At 46.3% G+C, this 14976-nt stretch overlaps 3 protein-coding genes across 3 annotated transcripts; 2 read left to right on the top strand and 1 right to left on the bottom strand.

Moving 5' to 3' along the window:
• Positions 1-4293: 4293 nt before the first annotated feature.
• DFL_000764 (uncharacterized protein) lies at positions 4294-5633 on the bottom strand (the record flags this gene model as incomplete). The annotated part of the gene is made up of 2 exons (XM_067637253.1): positions 4294-5446; positions 5521-5633. The coding sequence occupies 2 exons, from the start codon at positions 5631-5633 to the stop codon at positions 4294-4296; spliced, it is 1266 nt and encodes a 421-aa protein (XP_067495315.1).
• Positions 5634-9371: 3738 nt separating this feature from the next.
• On the top strand, positions 9372-11471 carry DFL_000763 (uncharacterized protein; the record flags this gene model as incomplete). The annotated part of the gene is made up of 1 exon (XM_067637241.1): positions 9372-11471. One exon carries the CDS (start codon positions 9372-9374, stop codon positions 11469-11471), a length of 2100 nt encoding a protein of 699 aa, XP_067495314.1.
• Positions 11472-13030: 1559 nt separating this feature from the next.
• On the top strand, positions 13031-14172 carry DFL_000762 (uncharacterized protein; the record flags this gene model as incomplete). The annotated part of the gene is made up of 3 exons (XM_067637230.1): positions 13031-13159; positions 13255-13815; positions 13888-14172. The coding sequence occupies 3 exons, from the start codon at positions 13031-13033 to the stop codon at positions 14170-14172; spliced, it is 975 nt and encodes a 324-aa protein (XP_067495313.1).
• Between the last annotated feature and the right edge of the window lie 804 nt (positions 14173-14976).

Raw genomic sequence — 14976 nt, 5'->3', positions numbered from 1 at the left:
TTAGCGTCGGTCTTCTAACGCACATTTACCAGGTCGAGAGCATTAGCCCAGGGATAACCTCTGTAGGCGGTCGATATGTGAAGCCCGATATAAATATCTTCGGCCGGCAAAGTCCAAGGAACGTTCCATAAGAAGGGTCAAGGCTTCGAAATCAACAGCCGCCTTTACTTAGCTAAATACAGAAGCATCTCAGGCTGAAATCAGCATCACAGTTTCGTTGGTCAGGCTTCATATCTGCCTATGTAAAAGGTCTAAATTAATTGGGCCTCCGGTTTCGTACCTCTTGAGCTCTCCTGTCGCCAGTAAATTCGAACAAAAAAAAGACTAACTCGTTTTAAAATATTTGAAGCCTTTAACTTCCGATTCAGCAACAAGGGTGTAAGGGAGAATTAAAGGTAGCTTGGAAGGTTGGTTCACCTTGCGTTTAAGCGACGCCTTATTCGCAGCCACCAAAAGCTCACTTCCGCATGACGAAAACAGGGGCAAGCAGACCAAAAGTTTGCAGGCTCAGGGGTTAGGAAAAAACGTCCAGCAGAGAACAACTGCGTTGGGCTTCTTTTTTTTTTTTTGATCTTGAAGCCTGGAGCTTGAGCGAGTTTCAAGCAGTTTCAGGGAAGTCAAGGCTTCGTTGCTTGTTTTCTTTCGCACCATTGCGACCTCACATGATTTGCTCCTTATAATCCAAATCCCCACAAACATCTCCGATCTGACTCGAGCCGCAAAGGAGCTCTCAATAATAAACACGGAGCGAACATCCAAAAAAATTGTGGAGCATCGTCAGTTTGAAAGAATGTCTGTCGTCTCGATGTCACCAGATCAAGCTACTTCAAGAAAGTACACCGGATAAACGTATCTCCCTTTCCCAAAGTCACATCACATCAGAGTAAAGCGTGAGTAAGCAACTTTTCGGAATCCACATCGCGTGCGCCGTTACAAAAAAGTTATTCCAGCAACTTTCCAGGAAAAATTAACAAGACCTATATCCTCGCGAAATTATGATAGCTATCCCCAACATCGCCAACTTTACTCGGCCAAAACAAATATTAATTGACTAGAGACAAATCCGTTTCTGGTTATTCTCTCCGTCATTTCTTCGTCTCAACAAAGCCCCACAAAGCCACCTCATGCACATGACATCGAGACGAGAATCATTGGCCGTAGAGTTTATCAAACAGACTCTACGCACATACGCAGGCATAATCGATATCAAGAAATCTGACATACATAGTACATGCATCCAGCTCCGTTCCTTCCCACTTTCCCCATACATGCAAAGGTATGCACAGAACACCCCCATGCTGCCTAAACATGTAACTGCAAATCTGCAGAACGGTATTGCCGCTCTACGGCATTAACTACTCGGCGCTGCAAAGGGACGGGACAGAGAGAAAGAGTAAAGGGAAGGCAAGAATGTATGATCTTTCGCAACTGAAAATGGATCATGCAGTCACTCAAAGTGCGCTACGTTCCTATAATATCATTCCGATATCATAATGTCACCAACCAACCGAATTATCAAACTTCAAACCTCAAAACGAAAGAAATCAGCCTCCTTCCCAACAGGGGAGAATAAACTAAAAGAACAATCTCACTAGAATCATATCAAACCACATGGTCTTTCGTAATATTAATCTTTGGGGCTTCGTAAAACGCTATCCGTGACAGAAACGGCCAATGGATCCAGACTCTAGCCGTTCGTATTCGCCAAAAGAATACCTATAGAAAAAATCGCTAATTATACACCTCCAGCCCGCGTATCTTTTGTTTTTTCAAACAATCCGTCGGTCGTCCCCTCTCGGGATCTTCAGAACGTCGCAATAGTTTCTCGCCTACAACATTTGCCATCGCGGACGGGTTTCTTAAAATCAATACTCAACTAATCATTAATTGAAAAACTCAACGAAAACTTCGAGCTTCGAATTCGCTGGTTTCATCAGATCTTCAGACGGAATCATCCGTATTGAACATCCGTATTGAACATCCGAGAACTTATAGCTTAAACATCTTAAGATTTTAACCGAGAAACATATTAACGAATATCTTCGCGATTGCTGCCCACCTGTAGCTCCAACCGCAAAACGGTTCCCACTGCCGTCCTTTCTCACACTTAATTAATTTCCAAAAGGAAATTAATTTGATGGTATTAATCACAGGAAGCTTTCTGCGCAACAATGCAGGATGGAGGCGTATTGCATTGCAGCTCGCATTTCCATCACAAGCCGGATCTTTTTTTTTTTTTTTTTTTTTTTTTTCGGTTCCTTTGATTATCGATAAACTTCTCGTGTAGTCGTTTCTTGGCATCTGATCAAGCTCGTATCTTGACAGGGTATTATAGCCTTTATCATGTCAATTTATGCAAATCCAGTAACTCATAGCTCCTAGTGAAAGTCACTGTGAAGGGCAATCGCTATCTGTAAACATTTCAACGGGTTCTTGAGGTCCAGTTAAACGGATTTTACAAGCCTTTGAAACTATTGAATTACACAACGTATTTGTATACAAACTCGAGATTGGGGTTTTATGCGGTTCCCTCAATTGCATGTTCCCAGGCGGCCTGGTTTGGTTAATTATACGCTCGTTAAAGAGCCCTTCTAGTTCATGCACTGTACCTTTTCCTTCCACATCTACCCCGCAATCCCACCGGTTTTGAAATCTGTACCAACGGGACGATCATTTAAGCCGAGATGGGAAGGGAAAAGGTGAGATAAGCTAGAAAAGCTAAAAAGCGATGTTTGAATGGGGTTTTTGTACGACAGCTCGTAAGTCGATGTGAATTGAACCAAGTTTAGAAACTTTTGGCTGGGCCGCTCGCGCTCGCAGGGCGCTGCTGCGCTGGGTGCATGTCGAGCTTCAACAAATTTAATCCCACTCCCTTTCATAATTTAATGGGGCTCTTTAGAACAACAGCCTGAAGGAAGAAAGGTATTTTATCATGGAAATGGTAATTCTCCAATTTTTTTTCTTTTTGAGAAAGAAATGAAAGCTTTTTTTTGGTGGGTGGACGGACAGTACGGGTGGTCAAACCGTTAACGTCAGTTCACAAACTAAAGGTACCGTCCTTCTGTGACATGTACAAGTTACAGCTTACGCTTGTATCACCTTCTTTCTCGCACTGATGGTAACCCTTCCCCTCCCCCAAAAAAAACTGAACACCATCCATCCCACGGAAACAGCTGATGCCATCTACTGAAAGTTAACCATTTCCGTAACCTAGATATAGGTAAAAGTATACACTAAGAAAATGCATACCTATACGCAAGGTCGCACAGACCAATCTTCCCCCGGGCACAAGGAGGGGGGGCTTGTGTTTCAAATACTGTGTGAGAAAGGACGTTTATAGTAACGGGTCTACAAGACTCCTCTAGGAAAACAAGAATGACATTAATGTAAAATATCGGCAGAAGCCGAGGTGACTTGCCGAAATAATTGGACATTTCCTTCAGAATTGGGAGTACTTTGGCAGGAGAGGGAAGGGGAAGGTTATGCCCGGCCCGATATAGGGTCTGTGATGTTTGATGTGTGAACTCCGTACTCGTGACACGGAATAAGCTTAGACCAAGCCGAACCCGATCGAAGGTCGGTATCAAGCGAGGGAGAGGGATATACGGCCGAGGTATTATCATCCATGGTTTTAACATTTTCCGGTCGATGGTCAGCAAAGCCCTGTTTTCCCGGTTCGTTCGATGTCGATGGGATCAGGGGTGTCAGCTACATGTGGCTGAAAAAAAAAAAGTATAAATATATTATATTTGATACAAGAGGGGTTCAGCTAATGATAGGTGATAGGTGGTTTAACGGATTATCCTAAGGCTGCTGAGAATCTTGAACTACCGATGTCTACGTGTCAATTATATATGAGTCGATCGGGGCTTATTTGTTTTCGGAGTGAGGTATTTAGGCTTAGGTCCGTCGTTTTGGTTTTTTTTGGTGAAGCCGTGGTTGTTTCGAGTTCCTCGGTCGAGTACTTGTTCACGTACTGTAGACGAGTCATGAAGTATAGGCTACCATTGACATTTCTGACAGCCCACGAGGCATGAGCGTCGGTATAGAGATATTTTTGCGACAGTTTCGTTCCCAACAAAATGGAAAAAAACGTTTTCCCGTAGTATTACTATTCACAAAAAGCAGGGGCTTTTTTGGCCATGTGCTTTAACTCCATGTCTCATCAGATCAATATTTAATATATTGTATACGAGCCTTCCGCACAATAAACAAAAAAAAAGACATCAATATTTACCGAGCATCGAGGCTATTATAGCTCCACTCTCTTTAACTTTCTCTTTCGTCTGTTAATTAATCTATCTTTACCGTGCCTTTACTCCTCAAACTTAGTATATCTTTCAGTTTTACGGGTCCCTTTCCTCCCCACCCTTCCGGACCGTCTTCAACCGTTGGACGGATGCTACAATACCAATTCCAGCTTTTACGGTCAAGGTCGGCGGGGTCAAGGATGTTGACCCAGCTTTCGTAGAGAAGGTGGAGTGCTCCAAGGAGTAAAGGGAGCTTGTCTTGGGAGACGGAACGGGTCAGATATGAGTGAGCTGCATGTGGAAGATGGATGGGTAAGGCCGAAGGGTTTAGTTTGCTAGCTGTGGGCGGCTGGGAGAGGAGACTGGGAGAGAGGGACCAGCAGATTGGTTCGTTGGGGTACAGAGCGGATGTAGAGCTACTAGGAGTTGCGTCTGTACCTCCAGATACAAGAGGGACCGAAGAAGAAGAGGGGCGAGAAGAAGAAGAAGACACATCACCAGCCGCACTTGCAGAGGGCCCAAGGTCTATGCTGGTTGGTTTTACGTCACCCGAAGGTGGCTTGTCGGGCTTATGTGATACCCCCTGCTTTAGGAGGCCAATTTCTGTTTGAAACGATGAAGTAGGGTTACTTGGTGTATCCCATCTACGGAGGATGGGGATTTCCTTTGAAAGAACGCAGAGTTTCTTATATCCTTCTTCGACGGTCTCGTTTTTGGTATTGTCTGGTTGGGTGATTCCTATGCTCTTAGCTTTAGAGGATGCAGTGAGATCTAAAAGACCTTGGGCGAGTGAGAACCGGGAGCTGGCGGGCAGCCAGGGGTGAGTGTAAGTTAGTGATACGATTGTGAATGCGAGGAGGAGAGGGGCACGGTTGGTGGTTATTGTGGTGGTTGAGATAAGGTTCTCGTCACGGACTGGATGTGGGATATCAAGACCTGCTTCCCATGACTGAGGGTCCAAAGTATCTATAGATGACGTTCGATTTGTTCTACGACGTTTTGAAGGAGATATATTAGGTGAGGTCTCCGTGGCAGCTTTTGAAGAAGATGCATCTTCCTGAGTAGATGCCGAGCGTTTCTTTGAGGACGAAGATTTAGTCGCCCTTTTGGCAGCAGAATAGACTTGTTTAGCAGTCTTTTCATCGACAAATATATTTTTCAGTTTGTCTAATGAAGCTTTGGCAATTTCATCTGGACTATATGAAAGGTCTGATATCAGTCTTATTGGAACTCTATGACAGATCAGGTGAGCCCGCGTGGAGGACAGAACCTTGAAAGACCATCTGCTAGCAGAGGCTTTGCTTTACCCATGGCATCCCGGAGAGGGAGTTTAGCAGGACCAGTAAGGAACCTGAGAAGAGACTGGATGTCTGTTGATGTCATTGCAGGAATGTGGTGTGTTTACGCGATGAAGACGACGATATGATGTAATGGAATGAAGCTTGAAGTGGTGGAGACGCGACATGTTGGGGATGAGGTCGTGGTTGTGTTGCATGACAGCTCTAGACAAGACTGGTCCCGCTCCGGCAGAGGCGGATGTACCGGTGCTTATCGGCACGGTACTCTCTCGACACCTGTACACCCTCTATACCGCAGCTCTATCGAGTAGAATACTAAGACTTTACGACCTATGCGATGATATAGATATCATTGGTGTACAACCCTTAAGCCACGCAAGCCTCTATCACTCTGAAATATCGTCAGACGGATCATGGCACCACGAAACGAATTCGAATTCCGCATCGCGACCACTAGCTAACAGAAATTGTTTGGATGAGGGGTAGTGATATCGATACAGCTAGATTCAGTTTCTATTAAGTAATTACCGGTATCTGAAGCCGTGGATCCCATCGCTTTTGTGCCTCTAATGCAGATGTCACCCTCATCTCATGATCATGGCAGCATTCTAAGAGCAGCTAGAACGATGTTCATCTCCAGGTGGGTGCACCAGATGCAGCTAGAGATGCCGCTATTACCTAAGCCAAACGACAGCGTGCCTGGTGATCGAGGCACAACATTAAACAGCTTCAGACATACATGCTTCGGCTCTGTATGACTAGAAATGCTCCTATTGAGAAGACTTAAGAGGTATATACTTCTTATAGGTAATGGGCATTACGAGAAGGCTTAACCTAAGCCTTAGATTACGATTACGAGATGTAATTAGTTAAGTTCTTGAATATGGTGATTGCGTTGCAACGCAGAGCGGCCTGTTGGAAAGACGTCGATGCGGCGTCGTCTTCTTGCCTGTAGGGCACTCGGCCTGTTGCCGGCATATTTGCCGTATTAGGCAGCTGAATGAGCTCTTCACGATGCTTTTTCTCGTTTATTCAAAGCTTCAAAGGGACTTAGACGGAAATTTGACTTTTAAGACTGCAGGTTTTTTCATTAAGCAGCTGTAGGTATTTTTTTCTAATTATTATTTCGCTCAGGTCCTAAAACACACTGACGCAATACGGAGGGCACATGGACAAATGCTGCATTTTGGGGATAGCTTGCTGGGAGCTGTGTGGGTAAATCCAGTGCCGTTTTCTGGGGTAAAATATGGCTAGCTGCATAGTACCACCTGAAGAGATTTCCTTTGCAGCTGATATCATTGGATCAGGGCGACGCCCTGCATGGAACGGGTTTGTCTATGGTGGATATTGGCGTCAGATGGAATCGATATTTGAACCGAATATATACAGAGTATGCCATTTAGTATCTACGAACGATAATATATTGGGCTTCGCAGGAGAGCGAGCGAGAGGGGTTTGGCTGCATTCGGTATAGGGCAAATTCTTTGAATGAAGCTGTGATCGATTAATCCGGCAGGTTTTGTTGACTCGTGATCTCGTTCTCGTTTGAAGGCATGGAATACGTCAAGAGAAGGAGAAAATTTTCAAAAACCTTGTATGTATGTGGCTATAGTTAGACAAGTATTCAATTACAATTTAGATGCTGGTACTTAACAAGCTCTCGAGAAGCAGAAATGAGGCAAAGCAGGAGGTTTCTTCGGGGAAGCTTTAAATAGAGCAGGTTTTGTCCCGGCCGTTTCTATCAAAGCTATCCGTTTGCGCAAATGAATTCAACGTTCGTGATTTAACGTCTTTTCGAACGGGGATTTCACCATCGTACTACTTTTAGAAAATTTACTCATCGATTTCTATATTTCTCATCCTTTAACCGCCGGAAGAGATTCTTTTTTACCCTTGGACTTGTTCCTGACGTTTAACGACGTTTGTACGAGGTAAGTTTGTGCGAGTGTGCGAGTGTTAATTGCGTGATACCCGGCGCTTTGCGTTGGCGAACGTCAATTGTATACAACTTCCTTCCCCACCTAACTTGAATCCTCTCGATATCGTGTCCATTCCAGACAGGACAGCTTTGGCCTCGTTCTCTCATTCATTCATTTTTTTTTTTTTGCAGCATGAAATTTTTTTCTTTTCATCCGTTCATTTCATTTCGTTCATTTCTTCTATTTCCATATCATCAGAGACACAAACAAGGCAAATGTGGAGAACCAGCTGCAGCAGTAGCTAGTTGAACAAATTTTCTCGTTCCCCTCCCCACCAAGCCAAACCAACGCCGGCGCTATCCCGTTTATCCCTCATTCTAGATCTTCGGCCAGAAAGCACCCCTGCTGCCCGCTTGGAATGCGAGGTGCCAGGGTAGAGCTTCCAAAATAGCTACCCAATTGCAGTTGGCCCAATCGAAACGTTGCTCTTTCCTGCTGACTGCTCGAAAGTGGGTTTTGCATATAAGGTACGGAGTACCAGCAATCCGTCTACTGCTACTAGCTACGAGCTACTTGGATTGCGCCGGTACATACGTACGTCGAATCGAATCGTGGAGCTACGTATCTGGTTCCCAACAGCTGGAGCTTTGCTGTATATACATACTTGAGTGTATACGTATATAAACAGCTAGCTGTCTCTCTTTTCTGAAGCTCGAGCTCGAGCTTGCCAGCTTGGGACATTTTGTATACGTATATTCTACGATACGATACGATACGATTTTTATTATTTTACACTATACTACTTCAGTAACTTGCAAGCTTGTTTTCTTTTCATTGGATTGAATCCTTTCTTTCGGGGGAGGAGTATAGTAGTCTACGTCGACGGCGAAGGATCAGGTCTGTTCTATCACCACCATTCAATTTCACAATCCCCCAACATCTCCACACCTCCATTGGATATAATATCTATATTCCCGGTATCATATTCATATGATCATATCGGTATCTGTTTCATTCCCCCCTTCTTCCCTTACTTCCTGCTTTCCATTCTACCTATCTCCCTCGATCAGCTGGCTTCACGCTAGTACTAGTGCTGAATCGTCCTGATAACGGGTTCCCTTCCATCCATCCACCCATCTCCAGAGTCCCCTTTGCTCCAAGTGTACTTTTATCATCGTCAAATCAATTTAAAACCAAATTTACACAACCTTACCGTATCTCCTATCCTTTCTGCTGTTAGTCTTTATCTCTACTCTGCCACCGAAAAAAAAAAAAAAAAAAAACCGAAATCAGAAAAACCCCCGATCATTCCTATCTTTCTACCTCCACCTATTCCTATTCCTGAGCTCTCCCCGGTTCAGCTGCTCAAGTGTGAGTGACCTCTGCTAGCTTGTGACTTTTTCAATTCAACCGCTGCACCGCCTGCCTTCCTGTAGCCTCGCCTTCCTGCCTGTCGCTGCTTATCTCCAACACCCCAACACATTCTTTTTGTCCGCATTTGATATTGCATTGATATCGGTGGATTACTCTGCCTGGACCTTCTCATTGCATCCCAGTCTGCAACCTTTTCCGTCTCCAGGGGCCCCTCCGATGCGGCTCTTCGCTTCCAATTGACTGGCAATTTGGCTATCTACGAGCAATTTCTAATGCTGATGTTGTGATAGGCCTCTAGTGAAAAAGTTCGCAATATTCGCACGATAAGGAAAGGAATTCAGCCAGAATTCAGCCAGCAATCCATCCAACCACCACCATAATCTCATTCACTATCTCGAAAACCCTCGATACCCACATACTACCTAACCTACCTTTAGACCTACTCTCTTCCAAAAATAATCAAGAAACCCTTGTATCGAAAGAGATAAGGTTGTAATAATTTCTTGGGTCACACGATATAATATCCCATCATGTCTTCTTTACCTGCCGTTCCTCCCCGTCCTACAAGGGCTTCTACTACATCACCTACGGAAAGCTCTGGTGCGGCTCCACCATTAGTTCCAGCTCGACCAGTTAGAGATCGCTCGAAATCTCCATTGCCCGAGTCAGAAACCTCTACGGATAGACCCTCGTCTCCAGAAACAAAACGAAAGATCGATCCAGATCTCGACTTGCATCATCCAATGGCTGTCAGACCTGCTGCAGAGATCCCCAAATCTCCTCAGCATGAGGATATCCCTGAAATCGGGCAACGTGTGCCTATGCTGGACTTTGCTGGCGACGTCCAAGCCCCATCTCCATTGGCTCCCGATAGCCGATCCGCTAGCCGAGCCAAGCGCCGTAGCCAGCCTGCTCCAAACCTTCCACCAGGAGATGGTCCGCTGGTTGTTGGCGACTTCGGTGCCTACCCAGCTGGCAAGGTTTACCGTCAGAATGGTAGCTATTCGCTGAGTCATGACGACTTGACTAAGAGTGTCATGACTGCCAGCGGAGCTGGTGTTGCTACTACCCCTGGGTTGGAGGGTGTTCCAGACGAAGAGATCGGATACATAGTCAGTGACGAGATCGCTTCGAGGGACGCCACTCCTCAGGGTACTCCAGGAGGTGTTATTACTGCTGGTCATAAACTCCCAAGCAAGTCACCTCTCGCAACAGCTGTTTCTGCTCTCGAGGGTGAGGATGACACTACTCATCAACTTCCAAACCTTGACGAGGCCGGAAATGATAGCCATGGCATCTATGGCAAGGGTGGCCTTACCAATGCTTCTAGCACTAGCTTGGGAGTCACCACCTCTGGTCGTCATACACCATGGGAAGAGTTCCAGGATGAAAGAGCTGAGGGAACACCAATTCTGGCCTCTGACGAGGCTGGCAAGTATCCAGTTTGGAATCCACCAGTTATCTCCCCAAGACTTTCGGCTCAGGAAGTTCGCCGTCCACCTTCCTCCAACAGGTCTAGAACTTCGCCTTCCCTAATCCCAACTGAGGACCTCGATGACGAACCACCAAGCCCTATCAAAGAACACGTCCCGTTGTTTCCAGAGGGTGCAGCTCCACCACGTGCCCCATCCCGACCAAAGCTTGACAAGCAAGCTAGTAGCCAAGGCTTCCCCAGCAAAGATGTTTGGGAAGACGCCCCGGAGAGCTCTCATGCTACATATGAAGTTGAGGAAGAGGAACAGAAGCCCGATCCAGACTACTATGATCCTGCTAAGAACAAGATCACTGAGAAGAGTGCTGAGGCTGAGGCTGCTAAGGAGACAACAGCCGGCCCACCGGTCGTTCCGACCCGACCAACAAAACGAGTTCCTACGGATGAAACCTCCCCCGATGGATCAAAAGCGGCTCCAGTCGTTCCGGAACGCCCGAAGGTTCCACCAAGACCACTCAAGAAGACTAGCGAGCCCACAAGTGCCGATAGCTCGAGCTCTCACGAGGATTCTCGCGCGCCACCACCACCGAAGCCCAAGCCTGTCATTCCGGGCCGAGTTGGCGGAGGCATCGCTGCTCTCCGTGCCAACTTCATGAGCGACCTCAATAGCAGATTATCAAAGGGTCCAGTTGCACCAAAGAAGGAAGAGCCAGCACCGGAACCGGAACCCAAGGAGCGTGAGCCACTTGAGGATGTTCGAAAGACCAGAGCTCGAGGACCGGCCAAACGGAAACCTAGCGCTGCCGCTGGGGCTACCCCTGCAGCTGGTACTGCAGCTCCCGAGACCGCCCATGTCCCGAAACTTACATTCAGCTCGATCATTACTGTTTACTCTATCGGAGATGACTACGAAGTCAGCTTTGACGAGACGAAATTTGATGATGAGCCAAGTAAGATTGCGCGACCAATTGGCGATAAGGTTTTGGAGGCTGTTAAAGCTGATGAGGCCGAAGAGAAGAAGGAAGAAGCTCCTATTGACACGGAAGAGAAGGAATCGACCGAGCCCGTTGAGACGGTTAAAGACATTGCGCAGAAGGTAGTCGACGCAGTTGTTCCAACAAGTTCAACTACTGAAGCCGAAGAGTCGAAACCGGAGTCGACAACGACGGCCACGGAAGAGAAGATCGTGGTTGCCTAGATGGCATTTTCGTTTGAAAAACATAAAAGTAGACTTCCTGTGTTTTTGCTCTTGGTTCAAGCGCTTGTGGTTGTTTCGATTGGTCGATGAGGGATCGTTTGATCTTTTTTTTCTTTTTTTGTGGTCTCTTTGAACTCTTCGGTGTCTGTGCGTTTTTGTCTTTTTTTTTTTTTCAAGTTGAACCTCTTCACTCATTCTTAATTTTTGATTCCGGCGGAGGGTATTGAGATTATTATCTTGTTCTTCTGTTTTTTTGGGAGGTAATCCAGAGGGGAGGTATTTTGAAGGGGTTTAACTTCGGGGGATATGCATACACGAGAGAAAGAAGAGGAGGAAGATAGTTAAGAGCAGGCGGTAGAAAAGGAGGGGTAGAATTCTTTGATGTAGTTTCGCAGCAATGCTTGAGTGTTTGAATTAGTTGAGCAATCGTTCTGACCAGTATTTTGATATTCGGAATCCTGAAGGATTATGGATGGATTGACGTATGCTAGCCTCGATTTCAGGCAGATAATTGAATAGGACGTATACAGCCGTTAGTTGGTTTACGAGATGAGCCGTTAGTGTATACATAATACAATTATTATTGTTACATACCCAGGGACTTAAGCTTTTACCTACGAGTAGAGATTTCTTATAGGTCTATATGGCCATTACATTGAAGCATTGCTACTGTCGTATTAATACTATCTCATCCTTCTAATTGGTAGAACATTATTCTTTGTCTCTCAAAATATGAACATTGGTATCAAATTAAGCTTCTCACCCCTGGTGAATTGACTTTTAAATCGATTTCTTTGATGTCGTCTCCCGGTTTGATTGGCTTGGTAGCATGGCCGATGCCGGGCATATGGGGGTACGAACGAAGATCATTATCGGAATAGGCAAATATTGAAAATGCAACGTCACTCAACGCATTAATGTGTAGTATTTTTTCAAGCTGGAGGATGCACATGCCATAGGGATTCTACAAGTTAATACCATTTCTAACCTTTTTTTCTTTCTTTCTTTCTTTGCTAAATTAATAAGATAGAACAAATAGACAGTCGATTAGATCTAAGAATAGTAATTTATGCCTATCAATTGCTTAGCCTAGTTTGTAACTGATAGCTAGACAGGCTGGGAGTTATATGAGCTAGCATGGTGATTGGAATTATGATGAGCAACTGGATGCCGCCATAGTAGAAGTCATATTCCTCTCGACGCCCTAGAGTGCGCGGGTTGTAAGTGCACACAATTGATGTCAGCTTTATGGGGGATTAAGTATGTAGTAAAAGATTCCCTAGAGGAGAAACATGTCTATTTAAAACAGGTCCCAACCCTTAGAAACGGCCTTTTCTTCCTTTCCTCTTCTCTTCGCCTCCACAGCTATTATTGGCCCAAGAACTTCAGAGAACCCCCAGCCATCAAAATCTCTCCGCTCGTCTTCTGTTTGCTTCTGGCATCATGGATGCCATCACTGCTTTTGCTCAACTATTGGGCAGAGCAGCCCCTTCTCCTGCTGGGCTTGCCCAAGCACCCCTTCCCCTCCAGCCCGGAGACCTGGCAGGCGGCTGCGCTCCATGCAGGTCTGCGACACGGACGGTGTTCAGATTGTCATCGACAATGACGCCGCTGTCAGATACCTCTTGGGCTTGCTCAAGAGGGACAGCGATGTCAAGATGACGGTCTACGCCGTCGACACAATCTCGGTATGTATATTCCTCCTCTCCTTTGGTTTTTTCTTGATAATTCCGTTTCTGTTGAGGATTGTTGTTGGCTAATATGAATCCTTTGTGTACTATAGCCTGGAGAGACGCACCGAGCTGCCTCTCCCGCCACGGCGGCCGAATTTGACCCATCGGCCACCCCCATTTACGACACTGCGTGTCGTACCCCACGGTTTGTCTCTCCCACGCCATCCGAGAAGACCGTCTTAGGCGGTTTTCGTGGCCGTGCGCAACAGCGCACTCCAGATCGTTTTCGGTTTTCCGATGACAGATCTGTGAGTCCTATGGCCCAGCCGCGAGAGCCGTCCCGTGACCGGGGCTACGAGAGTGCCCCTTCTTCCTACCGGTCCTCCCACCACCGCTCTCGTTCGCCTCCTGCCGTTCGCCCTACTGCCGCTCTCCCTCCCGCGCTCCGTCCCGCTCTCCCTCCAGGCCCGCCTACGACGAACCAGTCGAGGAGGAGGAAGCGGAGGAGATACTCAGGTCTCCTGAACCGCCGTTCCGCAAGGAGAGCCTCCCTCCTGCCTCCCGTCCTCCTCACTCCCCTCACGACGAACGGCCTCGTTTTTGTGCCATCTCCATCTCGGAGACGGGGAAGGACCAGTATCGACACCACATCGTCGACTACCTTCGGCTCCGTCTGAGCACCGTGAACAGGTTCCGGCAAGGCTGGAACCATGTTCTAAGCGAGTTGTTTGCCCAGAAACTAGAAAGTGACCAGAGACCAGGGAGCCTCTGTGTCGAACGAGAAGAAGGGGGGGTTGACTCTCATGATGTTGTACATGAGAGTCAAGGGACGACCAGAGGGTCGTTCCTTCTACGACACATCCGGCGATGTTGGTATCATTATTAATACCAAGGCTCTTGTCCCGGGTTCTTTCAAATGGACTGAAAGACCCGATGGAACCCTGCTCGTCAGTTTCAGAACTGACGCAACCTTCCATGTCGTAAGGAAGAACACGGATCCTAGGAAGGATCCGTACTACCAGGGTTAACGGGATGAACCATATCGCCGTTAACATCGAAAATGTGCCAGCAGACCGTCTCAAATCGCCCAGTTTTAGAGCTATCACGTCCTTGCTCGATGGGCTTAACGATGGAAAGGGCTTAAATGTGGTCATTGAGATCACATCATCACAGCTGCCGCCGAATCCGCCTGCGTTGATGAAGCATTGTCTTGGTGCAGAACGTGATGATGAACTCGTGTTCGAAAGGGATTGCCCCTTCGTTATTGAGAAGGAGAATCCGTTTGAGAATAGGGAGAGAAATTTTGATAGAGAGAGAAGATTTGAGAAGGGGGATAGAGACCTCCGAAGAGGAAGGGGCATCATAGTGGCGGGACAGGTTCTGACAGGAACAAGCGTGCTCGGAGGGCTTAACTTTTTTGGTGGATATTGCTGTGGATCTTATTTTTATGAAAGTTATGATGTGGCGTCCGTGGTTCTGGGGGTGTTTATATTGTTATGCATGGTGTTCTGGTTTATTGTAGATATGGCGTTTGAGGTTTATGATGATGGAAGCTTTTTTATGATGCCAGTTTTTATGATGGATGTTTATGCTGCTTTTTCATCGAGAAGGAGGAGGAGGAGGCCATGGATAAAAGCTAGCGGTGTTGCTGAGAGAACATGAATGAATTAATGAAAGGGGGCGTGTTTATAGTCTTGATTATTTTCGTCTTTTTGTAAAAATCTGATGTAGTAGAGCTTTGTGGTAGTGAAGTGTGTGAGTGGTGAGGCTGATGTAGATTGTTTCTGTGATATTTTGCTAGTAGATATAAAAGGCTGTAGGGCATGAAATAG

This window comes from Arthrobotrys flagrans, assembly GCF_004000055.1.
Source record: "Arthrobotrys flagrans strain CBS H-5679 chromosome Unknown unitig_15, whole genome shotgun sequence".
Classification (NCBI taxonomy): domain Eukaryota; kingdom Fungi; phylum Ascomycota; class Orbiliomycetes; order Orbiliales; family Orbiliaceae; genus Arthrobotrys; species Arthrobotrys flagrans.
Note: the sequence above shows the minus strand (reverse complement) of the source record. Positions and strands in the feature narration are given on the sequence as shown.